The 14,566-nt window shown below is 38.7% G+C and overlaps 1 protein-coding gene across 1 annotated transcript in view; it reads left to right on the top strand.

The window, feature by feature from the left end:
* The first annotated feature begins 2,792 nt into the window (after positions 1-2,792).
* The window catches only part of SCIN (scinderin), a 66,650-nt gene continuing 54,876 nt past the window's right edge, over positions 2,793-14,566 (top strand). The window contains exons 1-3 of the mRNA XM_010972025.3: positions 2,793-3,210; positions 9,666-9,820; positions 13,924-14,085. Coding sequence (XP_010970327.1) covers positions 3,012-3,210; positions 9,666-9,820; positions 13,924-14,085 — 516 coding nt within the window. The 5' untranslated portion in view covers positions 2,793-3,011. The remainder of the gene's footprint in view (positions 3,211-9,665; positions 9,821-13,923; positions 14,086-14,566) is intronic.

The following is a 14,566-nucleotide window of genomic DNA, read 5'->3' as shown; positions in this document are numbered from 1 at the left end:
TCAGTATTTTTCCTTTGCTTCAGCCTCCAGTATGCACCCCCCATCAGGCATTGTTAACAATTCTGCCTTTATTAGAAATTTTGCTATTTTTATCATTTTTTTCCAGGAATGTTGATTTTTTTAAAAATACTGCCTTAAAATAGTATTGACCTTGGTTACTGAACTTTCCAGTGCCCTTGTCAGTTTTGCATCCCAGGCAGGTTCCTCACTTGCCTCCAGCTAGTCTTGGCCTAAGCAAGAGGGAATTTCATTCATCTATCAAAGTTCCTTTTTATTTCTTCCCTAAAAGGAAATTATTTCCATTTCTTTTTATTTATTCACTAAAAGGAATTCCTTCACTAAAAGGAAAGGAATTATCACTAAAACTGAAACTGAACTTAAGTGATAACTCTGATTTTTAAATTATCTTAAGTCCAGATCACCAGTTTCATATTTTTCCCCTAGAGAAAGGAAGAGAACAAATGATTTCTACTTTACAGATTAAAAAAAAAAAAAAACCCAAGACATGTAATGGCTCAGTGACACAGTTAAAACTAAACTTCCTGGTGCTGAATGGGGCACACTAGATCAGAAGCTTCTCTAGGGACAAGTTTGAAGAACAAGAAAATTTAAAAAGTATCCTTATATGAACAAATCTTGGCCAGATAATTTGGATTGAAAGAATAAAATTTTATAAAGAACATGTGCTTGTGAATTAGACACAGTGAGCCTGAATTCTCCTTTGGCCACTCACTCTCACTAGCTGGGTGATCTTTGACAAGTTCCAAAGCCTCAGTTTCCTCATTCATAAAATAAGCCGTCTCATACCTACCTATCATTGAGTTAGAAAGAAAAAAGAGAATGTAGCTGATAATATTTATCAATTAGGATCTCAACCTTTGACAGACAGCACATACCAAACAGGAAAATTCAGGAGATTTTTTTTTTTTTTTAGAGGTTATATATAGTAGAACAGAGAAGGCAAAAGGGACAGTGCATCTGAGAGGACAGCAGCCCTAATCCAAAGAAGAGAAAAGGGCAGATAGAGTTACTTGTCTTTGAAAGTACAGTGACCTTTGGTGGAGGGAAAAAATAAATACTCTGACCTTACTCTCATCTCTCCCCCTGATTTCCAACCAAACCCTAAGCTAGAGGGCATTGAAGCCCAGTTGCTTTAGCCCATGTGGGTTGGCCTGAAGGGAAAAGGTGCAGAAGGACAGAGAAGGGATCTAGAGGAGCAAAAGGAAGCCCACCACCACATCATAATAGCTCATAATTCCTGAGCATTTCCCCTGTAACAGACACAAGTACTTGTGCATTCAATTCAAATGACAGTCTTTCCAGGTGAAAACTATTATCTTCCCATTTTATAGATGAGGAACCTAAGGCTTGCTGTATAGTTAGGTGATTTGCCAAAAGCCTCAGAACCAAGAATGGAGGAATTGGATGAAAGCAATCTGTGCCACACCCCACTAAATGGCAATAAATGGCAGTGACTGGTTTCATGATTATCACTGCCATCAAAACCTTTGAATTCCAGACCCTTTCGCAATTCTATTTCCAGGAATTTATCTCATAGTTATAATGCATGAGCATAATTACAGTCAAAGATGTTGTTTGCAACAAGAAATTAGCAAAATGTAGACAAAATTTAAATGCCTATGAACACGAACAGATTTAATAAGTTATAGTACACTTATAAGATGGAATACCATGTGGTCAGTAAAAAGGCAGCTCTGTGAGTACTGGGTAGTGACATTTATTGCTATATTGGTTCAGAACAGTGTGTATGTTACTATTCCTGCTAGAAGATAAAAATTACTATGTTATCTATATTCTTGTAGATAAAAGAATATCACATATGTCTGGAAAAAAACATAAGAAACTGCTAAGTCAGTTGCCTCCAGGGAAAGCAACTGGATAGCAGGTGAAATGGAGATACATTTTTATTGCACACCTTGTACTTTTGAATTTTGTACCATGTAATACCTATTTTAAAACATAAATTAATTAAGGAAGAAGCTGAATTGTACATTATTAGTGACCTTCCAGGGACTCCTGTAATTTGGAAAACAGTGACAGAAAATGTACACGCATAAAAATCATACTTGCTTACTCTACACCATGATCGGTTTGCTTTCTCAAAAACAAGAAAATCCTTTGCCAGATCAGCTTCAGTTAAATAAATGCAAAATAAGGAATAAATTTCCATTTGTATCTTATGGGGCTTTGCCCATGATGCAACAATGAGAAAATTAGCACCTTGAAGCCAAGTAACAGGTAACTCACAGGGAAGACTAAGCATAATAGTCACAAACACCTCTGCCTGAAAATACCCTAGGAAGACTGCTGCTGTTTTTTTTGTTTTTTGTTTTCAAAAACTTCCTTGGCCAAAGGAGGCAGGTGGCAAAGAGCTTAACCACAGCTCCCTGAACCCCCCGGGGATTAACAGAGCTCTTTCCCCTGGGTGAGACCGCCAGCCTTCCAAGTTTTTATTCTTTCCAAGAAAACTGACATGCTGTTTCTCATGGCATTTTCAAATTGGGAAGATAAGACAGAGGAACTTTGGTCTTTGGGAATGGAGAGACTGGCTGACAAAATGATGGAGTTGACGATTATTACCTGGGCAGCCATTAAAAAAAAAAAAAAAAAGATGCTCCAACCAGAGTTTTAATTGTTGATCTCTATCGGTTGCCAGGTAATAATGTCCTTCCTTGGAGGAGGAATTTCCAGGAGTTTCAGTAAGTTCCCTCAGGATCTCACGATTTCTGAAACCCCGATTCCCCTTGGGCTGCGCAGAAGCGCGTAGGAGGTGGGTACCAGGCGCTGCGCTCGGGCTGGGAAGGGATCGCCTACTCCGAAGCAACTGCTGCCCGGGCACTTAGCCCCTCCCGTTTGGGGGCCCCGCCTCTCCGCGGAGCAAACCCTATAAAACCGCGGCGAACAGTGTTCTTCTCGCCGGTCTCGGTTCACTCTGACCCAAGGTCTGCGAGGTCTCGTACAAATTCCCCGAAGCATCGCGTGCCCTAGCCATGGCCCAGGCGCTGTACCACAAGGAATTCGCCCGCGCGGGCAAGCAGGCGGGGCTGCAGGTCTGGAGGATCGAGAAGCTGGAGCTGGTACCCGTGCCCGAGAACGTTTACGGCGACTTCTACGTCGGGGATGCCTACCTGGTACTCCACACGGCCAAGGCCAGCCGGGGCTTCACCTACCGCCTGCACTTCTGGCTGGGTAAGGAGCGGAGGGCCACACGCATACACGTTTTGAAGTCCCGACGTGCGCAGGTCGCGGAGGGGCGAGGCCGCAGGGGGCTGAGGTTTGCGGGCTCGCTGGGAGGGCGGTGCAGATCCGACCGGCGGGCAGCCTCGTTGCGGCGCCGCGGGCCGCCCCTTTGGGGCTGGGCACCTTCCCCCAAGCCGGAGCTCGCTCCTGCAAACGCGGCTGCGAACCCGGGGCGCAGGGAAGTCCTGAGAGTCTTACCCCACTGGCCTTTGTCGTGTCCATCTCCCCGGACTATGGGACTGGTTCCTCTAGCCTCTTCCCTATTCGCCTTCCAGTCTCCACACCCCACGCCCGCCCAGGGCCGCTGCGCGCCGCACCTTGGCGCTGGCCAAGTTCCGTTCACCTTCCTACAAGTTCAGTCCTGGTTTCTTTGACAGAGAGGAGATGAAGTTAAACAAGTTTGTGGGCATTCGCCGCAGCTGGCGAGAAGCCTTGAAATTTTTTAAAAAAGTGTTTTTGCCCTTGGGCATCTGCTTACATTTCTCTGTTAGTTGCGACGATTAGTGTTCTGGGCCGCTTTATATTGGGAGCCTGCCTGTTAGATTTGGCTAACAGAAATTCCCTGTGGATCAGGACGCTGGCAGCCTCGGATGGAAGCAGGAGAAAAAAGTACAGATATTGTCAATATAAGTAAACAGTTCTATATGGCATATTTTTGTATTTAGATGAACTACTTTATAATAATAATAATGGCTATTTTTAAATTTTATTATTGATCTAGTTGAACAAGGACACAGTTTGGAACAAAACGGCTCCTTCATCAGTAGTAATTATTTTGGGCTGCACCCGAGTCCGGCTCTCAGGACACTGGGTCTTGTGTGTTCCACTTTTTCCACCTTCTACTTTTACTCGTAAACATCTTGAGTGTCTAACCTCTCCCTGGGAGATCCAGTGCCAGTGGGCACACCCGGTCTAACAACATACTGACTATCCGAGCCTTACTGCCTGCTTTTAAAACTAGCTTGCCTCCCCTAGACTGGGTTTATTTTTAGTTTTATTCATAAGCTTATGGGGAAAACACACAAAATCACACACATACACATTTTGAAGTCCCTGAAAGTAATTTTTTCCCCCACTTAAAAGATTTTAAGAAACAAAATGGTAGGAAACATTGAGAAGTGATATTCTCAGTGTTAGGGAACACCTGGAGCAAATACTCCAAATGAGAAATACCCAGAGGGAGACAGGACTGTTTTCATTACGGCATTTGATACTGAAATGTTGTTTTTTCTTGCTTGAAGAGGCTGAGGCTGAATTCCAAATTCATTTTGTTTTCCTAGTGTAACATCACTACTCTCATTACCTGTTTATATTTTGTACCAAAATAGTCTGAAAGCTTAATGCATATTATGTTCATGAATAAATGATGCCACATAGAATAGTAATGTCCTCACCTTATCTTTCTATTCAGAACTTGGATCAGGAACGAGTAAAAGTGTCTGAAGTGCCACACTTGTTTTTTGGTGAATTAAAATGTGAAAAAACTTCATATCCTGCTATAGATTTTGACTTTGTCAAAGGACTGCAAGGGGGCTTTGAACAGAATTGTTTTAATTCTATAAGTTCTTTCTTATCCATGTAAGCTCTTTAAGCACTGTGTTTTGTAGGGTTTACAGATTTAACTCTTAATTATTTTGTTTAGTGGTCACCAATTTCAAAAAAAATATAATAGAAAACACTTTGGGTAGAAACATTGTATGATCTTAAAGATCTACTAAAACTGAACTTAATAGTGTGTTAATTAATAGGTTAATTCAGTAGTTTTCAATGTGCCCAGCATTGTGTAAGGCATTTTTGCATGTGAATAATTTATAAACCTTCCTTAACAGTTTACAGCCTCAAAGGTGCAATAAAACAGACATTGATATAGCACAGGTAAAATGTGATAAGCACCATGAAAGAGATGCAAAGTGTCTGTGATTATGGGGAAGCAGAGAAGCCTTGATGGAAAAAGGGAGAATGAGGGTAATAGGGAAGGATCTTGTGCCAAGGGAAAACCATGGGAAACGTGGAAAAGTTTAGAGTGCAGTTGTCCGCAAGACCTTTGGATGGAATTCTTAGCAGCTCTTTCTACTTCAGTTCTCTGAAGCAAGCTGGATTTCACTCTAAATATTCTGCTCTAAGAACTAAATTTGGATGAGTTCATGAGGATTAATCAGAGGGACAGATTGAGAGAAAGTTCAAAGAGGGCCAGCCAGAAGTTCAAGGGAAAACAAAGTCTGACTAAAGGAAATCAATTGGAAGGAAGATGAAAGAGAATGAAGTTAAAATCATCCTAGGATGAAAAAAGGTGCATAGTGTAGAAATGACAAAACAGGCCAAGTAAAAGGTAGAAAGGGGAAACAAGAAATGGGACCTAAAAGAGGAGAATGGAGGAAGACATCTTTCCCTCAGTGTCTTTGCATAATCTCCTTGCAGATCTGATTCTTTCATTTTATTTTTTTTTCTTTTATTCATTTTACAAAGTAAGAACTTGTTGCATAGAACTTAAAACTTGTTGCATTGGTCCTTCCTGAAAAACATTTCAGCTTTATATCTAACAGTTTCAATACACCTACCAACTAGTCTGTGCTGAACCCTATGCAAAGCACTGGGAACCCACAGAATTGGATTACAATATACAGCATATAATACAAGGAACTTATACAAGGGCTGGAGAGGATGCTGACAAACTGGATTTTTATACTTTGCTTTGGGTGGGGGGATATAAAATGTATGACTATTTTGGAAGAGAGTTTATTACTTTCTTACTAAACTGAATGTGCAACTACCATATGACACAGAAATTGCACCGATGGGCATTTGTTCCAGAGAAATGAAATTTTATATTCATGCCAGAACCTGTATACATGAATGTCCATTGCAGCTTTATATGAATAAATAAAAACTTGAATCAGCCCAGATATCCTTCAACAGGTGACTGGTTAAGCAGGTGACACATCTACACCAAGGGATACTAATCAAGCAACAGAAAGCAACAAACTATCAATAAACACAACAACTCAAATAAATCCCTTAGGGAATTATTCTGAGTGAAAAAAAAAGCCAAAATGTTCCATGCTATATGATTCCATTTATATAACGTTCATTGTTATCAGAGGTTAGAGATGAGATAGGGAGGGGGTGATGCAGGTGGGTGTAGTTATAAAAGGACAGCATAAGAGATTTCTTAGTGATGAAACTATATGGAATCTTGACTATGATAGTGGGTATATAAATTTACACATGTGATAAAATGTGTAGAATCAAATGTACACAAGTACAAGTAAATGAGTACAAGTAGACGAGTATACGTAAAATTGGGGAGATTTGAAAAACATAAATGCATTGTATCCATGTCAATATCGTGGTTGCGGCATTTTGTGCTGTCTTACACTTACGTGCTTATTCTGCAGTATGCTATGTAGTATACCAAACTATACGTATTCTAGTTTTACAAAATGTTGCATTGGAGGAAACTTGGTCTATTGATCTCTATGTCTGTCGTTCCACCACTATCATACTGTCTTAATGACTGAGGCTGTGTGGTAAACCTTAATATCAGACAGAGGTAGTCCTCCTACCTTATTTTTCTTTGTCAGGATTGTTTTACCTATTCCAAGGTGTGTGCCTTTTCATATAAATTTTATAACAAACTCATACAATCTGCAATAAACCTTGCTATGATTTTGATAGGAATAGCATTAAGCCTCTAGATGCGTTTGGGGAAAATTGACATCTTTATTATATTGTATACATAAATATATTATAATTTTTATTATATTGAGTCTTACAATCCATGAACACTATGTCTTCATATTTGTTAAGATTTTTTATTTTTTATCACCGTTTTGTAAGTTTTAGCATGTAGAGCATGTAACTGTTTTGTTAAATATATTACCTGAGTATTTCATTTTCTTTGGAGTGACTGTGAATGATATTGCCTTTTTAATTTCAATTTCTGCGTGTTCATTGTTTCCATATAAAAATGAGACTGTTCTTTGTTACTGATTAATCTTTATCCTGCTATCTTGCTAAATGCACTTATTCTGAAGGTTTTTTGTAGATACCTTAGGATTTTCTATGTAGACCATCTTGTTACCTCTAAATAGAGATATTTTTTTCTTCCTTTCCAATCTTTATGTTTTTTATTTCTTTTTGAAACTTTTTTGCAGTGACTAGAACTTCCTGTGTTGTGCTGAGTAGGGGCACTTGCCTTGCTGATTTTAGGGGGAAAGCAATCTCTTTGATCATTAAGAGTTGTATTAGCTGTATGTTTTTTGTGGATGTTGTTTATCAAATTGAGGATTTTCCCCTGTATTCCTAAGTTGGTGAGAGTTTTTTTTTTTTTTTTTTTTGTGAATGGATGTTCAACTAACTTAGTCATTAAACCTCCCTTTTTATCTGTGTTTCATATATATAATAATCACATCCTCCAAATAATCTTAGGAAGTTTACAGGATATATACAAATACAACAAGGTAACAATATAAAATAACACAAAACAACATATTAATACTGAAGGCATTGGGGAAATCAACATGGGGAAAATAAATGAAGTTGTAGGCCGAACTCATATAGAAAGTTCATAAGTTATTGAACACTTACTAGAATTTCATCATGATACAACTGAATTTGATTCTAGTTTTCACAGTCAAGAGCTAGTATTGGCTTCATTAAGACCTTTCAACCTCTTTAGAGCAAGGACTTTGGTTAATTCATACTGACATTCCCTGGCCTAGCACAAAAACATAAGCATCAAAATGATAGCATACTTTAATTAACTTACTTCTAGTTCATTCATTAATTGCATGCCTGTTCATTTGCATCTACCTAAAGAGATTCACATTTCAACTCGTACTCAAGTAAGAATGTTTATATCAAAAATGTCATCCTTAACACCTTTCATATTAACCTTGATTTAAATTTCCCTCTTAAAGCATCTCTGTACAAATCTCCATCTTTGCCTTTATTAGTAATCTCATTTATGGATGGGAAAGTAGACAGAAGAATGACACCAGAGCCCCTTCAGACTGCAAAATTGCATGTGTTTTTCACATCTGTTGAATCATTTCCTTTGACCACAACAAGTTCGCAAAACTGATATCATGTCAAATACTCTTCTAGCTACTGAATTTATTCCTGAGAACACACTTGCTACGCAGGTCCCCTTTGAGAGTAAGAGAGGAGTTGTAAATAAATCCAATATGTTCTTTAATACATCTGACTGGTTTTCTTTCTTCAACTTTAACGGATACTCTTAATTGAGGTTCCAGGTGAACTATAGTTATGGTTACGGCTTCTAAACATTTATGCATCAGTCATCCTTAGAGGAAAAGAACATATGTCAATTTCTGCAAAATTTTACTGCTAATGAGAGTCTGAGTACAAAAAATACCTACTAGTGTTATGGTTTCTAAGAGCCTGTACTTCAAAGTCACAGAAACCTGTCTCTGGGTCATGTTCCACCAAAGGCCAAGTTTATGGCCTCAGGGAAGTTACCCGGCCTGTCTAAGCCTCTGCTGTAACATGGAAGGAAATAGCTTCTGCTGCATTAGGTCACCTGAAGATTAAGTGAGGTCATCCACATGAAACACTGGCACATTGTCTGGCCCGTAGCAGACATAGAAATAGACATTATTATTTCTAGAATCATTAATGATTTTCACACAGGTCAGAGGTAATAAAAGTTTAAAAATGTCTTATAAATTTTGAGGTTCCCACAGGACTGTCCTGGCTCTGATCTTCGTGTACATTGAAGACACTGGGTCTTAAGAATTGATGTTCCAGCCACAACCACTGTGAGGTTGCCTGGATGGGATCTGTATTCAAATTGTGAAAATTAAATGTGTATTGTGTGTTAACTTCCTGGGGGTAATCCTGTATGCATTAACATTCAAAAGATGTAGCATGCAGGTTCCTTTACTCGCCCCTTTTCCTTCAGAGAATATTACCTTATATCAGTGAGATAGTGAAGTGGGGACACTGGGATTCAAAAATAGGGGTAAGGTCTAGGTACATTTATTTTCCCATTCTCAGGAGTGTTGTTTAGCTCTGGCCTATGGCGTTTGTATTCCTTGCAGATATTAACATATTCATTTATTGGAAACCTAGAGATTAATGCTGATAATGGCTAAAAAAATTGAAAAATATTTTCATATCTTCCTGAACCTATTCAGACAGTTTTATTTCTTTTAAAATTAAAAAAAAAAAGAGAGAATTGGAAAGCAGGAGCAAAACAATTCTTTTATTTATTAGCAAAATAATGTTTTATGTTACACCATTTCTGCTAAAAGATTGCTCTGTTGAAGATGAGTAATTCATATATATCAATTTATTGTGTTGGTATATAATTCAAAGTCTGAATTTCTTCATACTAGAAGATTTACCTTACTCCTTCCCCTTGCTTTCATTTGCTATTTCAGGGAAGGAGTGCTCTCAGGATGAAAGTACAGCTGCTGCCATCTTTACTGTTCAGATGGATGACTATTTGGGTGGCGAGCCAGTACAGAACAGAGAACTTCAAGGCTACGAGTCCACTGATTTTGTTGGCTATTTCAAAGGAGGTCTGAAGTATAAGGTAAGCAGCTCTCTGCAGCCGTTTTATGACCCCCTTTCTCTTCCGATCCCCCTACACTTCACATATTTATAGAAGGAAAGTTCATAGAAGACAGGGCTTTCGGTTTGGTTTTGTTTTTGTTTTAATCTGCTATATTCATTGATACATCCCCAGGACTTTCTAGACACACAACAGGGGCTCAATAAATGTTTGTTGAATATATGATATAATATGTAAAATAGACTTAGTTTCATTTGATAGATTAGTTTTTAATAAAGTTAAGTAAATACAGGCAACTTGGGCATTAATAATTTTTTTGGTTATTCTAAAGAATCTCTTAATTTGCTGCAAATAACCCACAACTTGGGAATTTCAATTGTTTTGGAATATATTAATCCAGTACTTATAACAATTATAACTTCAGTTAATACAAAGAACTGTACACACATTTCCCAAATAATGTGGTTTGATATTGGAAATGATACAAATGAAACTATTGAGTTGAACATATGTGTGATTCAGCCTCACAGACTCAAATATACACACACTGGCACACGCACACACACACACACACATACACACAGAGTTTATCTGTTTTGGCCTGAAGCTCTAATCATCAAATGGCTTTGCTTCTCAAACAAATGAAAAACCCAAATAGTTAAATAGTTCTATCCTTTGAAGGCAACCTTCAGTAAAGGGTAGCTTTTTTCTGGAATACTCTCTGTGACCTTTATAGACTGGCCATCCTTCAGTATCCCCTCTGCCCCCAGGAGTGTTCAGTTAAAGTGTGAGGGATACCTTCCCTAGACAGACACTTCAGAAACAACTTTTTTCAAAATCAAACGTGCTTCCACAGGGGTTCTGCGGACCCTACCACCCAACCCCTCCAGCATATTAACCCAGTAGAGACTCAAAATCTCAGAACTAAACTAGAACTCTGAATATATACTAGATTTGCCTACTGTGATGCTAGGGTTTATTTCTACTCTTTCCTGATCAGAGTCTTAGTTGAATATTTTGTGATGCTGTTGAGATCAGGACAAAACACTTACCAGTTCTTTTCTCTCTTGAAGTCATTTTTTGACTCTAGACTAGGAGCCACCCTACATATGAAACTCGTCCCTCTTATTTTATTTAATTCACACGAGTTACTACAGTTTGTCAAATGCTCCTGAAACATCCTTCATGGCAGTGCACCTAACATTGTGAATAAGCCGGGACTTGTCGTTACTAAAAGCACATACTGTGCTGTCATCCTGGCTATGAACCCATTTCTGCCACATGTGACTGGTTTGCCTCCAGGCGAGTACACAAGCTTTTTGGGCTCAGTTTCCTCACAGGTGCTGTGGGTATAACAACCGCCTCCTTGTAGAGGTGTCGTGAGGCTTGAGGATTAAATTATAATAAATTATAATAAAATAACTACAATAAAAATACCTATTTTGTAGTACATATGCAGTCATTTGGGACTTAGGCTATTATTAATTCTTCTGGGTTAATAAAGCAGGACTTCTGAAATCAAACTTCTGGGCACATATTTAAAAGTGGACCTGATAAGAGTAATTTTAGAATTATTGGATAATTCCCTTCAAATTATCAACTTCCAAACCACCACAAATCAGCCTTTTTTAGAAAGAGGATGTTTGTACATGGAGGTCAAATTTATCAGCCAAAAAAATCAGTTTACTATCTTATCGTTAGTGGCCTTGAGTGGATGACAGTGTGTGCAGATGCACCAGTACTTCATAGGAAATGTGGAAGCAGAGATCATTAACACCCAGAAGAGCAAAGACTGATGTTATATTTCAGTTCTTGCTTAATGTACTAAGTCATCCCCACATCTGATCTCGTGTAAGCCAAACACCAGCTCTGTATGCAGGTTCTATGATTATCATCCTATTAAGATAAGTAAATGGAAGCTTAGAGAGTCGATGGAACTTGCCAAGGTCTCCCAGCTGGTAAGTGACGGGGTGACCATCTGACTCCAGCACCTGAGCTGCTGACCATGATCCTATGATTCTCAAGGCAAGTAAAGTTTCAAATGTGAGGATGAATTCTGTATTTAACATTACTCTATGAAAAGGATATTGTGTTGATTTAGAATGCCAGAACTTGGCGAAGCCTACCATTACCAAGCCAGCAACAACCAAATTTAGTTGCCAGGTGTAATGTAAAGACAGAACTGGGAAACATTCAAACCATCTTCCCATCTCATTTAGTTGACTTGAGGTTTTTCACTCTGTGAGGTTTTATAGGAAGTTGGGGAAGGATTTTAGAGGACTTACCACAACTTCCTTATTTTAAATCCTGGGCTAAGCTCAGCTTTCCCAAGCTCAACAAGACCCAGCCCTCAGCCGTGATTATAAATAGGGACGGGCAGGCATCTGTCAGCCAGTAAAAGTGTATTTATGGTGCCCTTGATTGGAGAATCTACCACCTGGTTTTCATTCTGTAGGATAGATGGAAAGAGGCAGGGAGTTTCTAGGGTTAATTTAAACAGTATTCACAGAGGAACGACTTACTGTCTGATAGGGACATATATGAAACAAAGTTTTTCTTTTGTGCATTTTGGCATTAAATATTACAGACAAATTAATTTTTAAAATATTATTAAATGCTCATACTACATGGTACTCTGATACTTCACTATATGAAATTAGCCTAAATGTTTTATATATATATAATAAAAAATATGTATTATGTATTATATATATAGCTCCTCAGTCTAAGTCAACTCTATGCTTTATAACTTTTTCTTCAGACCACGGTGTTCTTAGGCTGTTTTCTTAATCAGATCACAGTGTACTTCTTATTTAAAAAAAAAATTGAAATGGCCAAGAACAGTAGTATATAGATGGAAAATTTGTATTTATTTTTATTGTATAATGCTGAGTTTGTGCAGTCAGAAATATGGCAACCTGTGTAAAATTATGAACTGGGAAATTATTATATATTTCTAAAAACTTGTGGTTATAATTGTCCTCAAGTCAGCATTTAGCCTATACCAATAAAACCTTTTTACTCATGAGGGCCTTTTCTTGGAGAAGGGAGGCGATCTAAACTCAGTGGAAATGTAAAGAATGTGTTAATGATTGCTACATGGGCAGCCTGACTTCTTTCTTTGCATTTATTGTATATGTTTCTGTAACTTGAGAGCTGGGTTATTTTACAGGTTTCGTATGCTGCTAACTTGCTTAGAGTTTCGTATGCTGCTAACTTGCTTATTGCGGGAGACCTTTGATCAATAAATAAGAGATCTATTTACACCACATCTTTATTATGCACATTACCTAGTGATTAATTGTGAAAGTAAACCCAAGATTATCTACCATTTAATTAGCGGGGAAAAAAGGTAAAAGCCTATTTCAAATAATGCAAGAAGTTAAATATACTTGATACAGTCAATTTTTTTTCTTCAGCATTTCTGAGTTCAGTGTGATTGTACTTTATTTGGGGATATGCAACCAAATTTAGAGTATAAATATTTAGGCCTGGCATATTTTGTAAACTCCTTTTACTTACATACAGACAGACAGACAGACAGAAAGACAGAAAGACAGACAGACAGACAGACAGGTGAGTTTTTAATGTAAAAACCACACCATGATTAGGAGCAGCCCATACCATATGCAGGCTCTCAGCTCCTTCTCGGTCCTAAGGCTGTTGAGGGTGTGAGTTTCGGCTGCCCGGTTCTGAGCCCTCCTTGGCTGTGCTTGTGACTCCCCTGTAACCCCCTGTCACCCTCTTGTCTGAAGTCCTTGTCTGCCTTCTCCCTCAGTGGTCGAGAATCATTAGTTCCCAAAGGACAGGAGCTACAACTCTTTTTTGTTTATGTCGCACGTTTTACACACTGAAGTCTCTCAATACATTTTTGCAATCTTAAACTGAATAGTTAAAATAGACAGGACAAAGAGCCTAAAACAACACAGGACAAATCGGGAACCTGTTGATTTGCCGGGAACTTCTCTTCTGCATGTTTCATTTCCCACGTGCACTTAGGTAGCTATTTTATCTCGGCCCAGCAGGCCGTTTTGGCAACAGCACCTGTGGTTTTAGAAGCTTCTGTGTCTAGTCTGAAGCCTCATCCATTTTGTTTCGTTTTCTGTCCTCCTCCCACTCATCAGGCTGGAGGTGTGGCGTCGGGACTGAATCACGTTCTCACTAACGACCTGACTGCGCAGAAGCTCCTGCATGTGAAGGGCCGGAGAGTGGTCAGGGCCACGGAAGTTCCCTTAAGCTGGGACAGTTTCAACAGGGGTGACTGCTTCATCATTGACCTTGGCTCTGTAAGTTTTATACACACATGGAGACCCCTAGAGGAAAGTAAACTGCCTTCAGTTCAAATCAGATGCACGCATCACGGAAGACAATCACTTTTCTGCACGCTAGAAAGAGGTCACGTCTATGTATGTGAGAGGCAATCACACCGTATGAATAATTGGCAAGGAATTAAATGACACATAAAGTAGGACTTTGAAGTTTTTATTTTCTTTGATAGGTTTAGAATGGAATCATGATTTAGTTCTTCCTACTATAGAACAGAAATTGAATAATTTTTCATAATTTCCCCCTTCTCCCTGAACAGAGCTTCCTCCAATTATTTTTGTCCATAAAGTATGTGTGGGAAAACATTGCACAAGGGGGAAATTGATTCCCCCAGGAAGCAAAGATTCTGGAATTTTAAATGGACGTAGGCTGAGTCTAAACAGCCTGCCTGAAGAATTTGGGGAAGATATTTGAACAAATATTAATTTTTTCCCTTTCATC

The sequence above is a fragment of the Camelus bactrianus genome, chromosome 7 (assembly GCF_048773025.1).
Source record: "Camelus bactrianus isolate YW-2024 breed Bactrian camel chromosome 7, ASM4877302v1, whole genome shotgun sequence".
Taxonomy (NCBI): domain Eukaryota; kingdom Metazoa; phylum Chordata; class Mammalia; order Artiodactyla; family Camelidae; genus Camelus; species Camelus bactrianus.
Note: the sequence above shows the minus strand (reverse complement) of the source record. Positions and strands in the feature narration are given on the sequence as shown.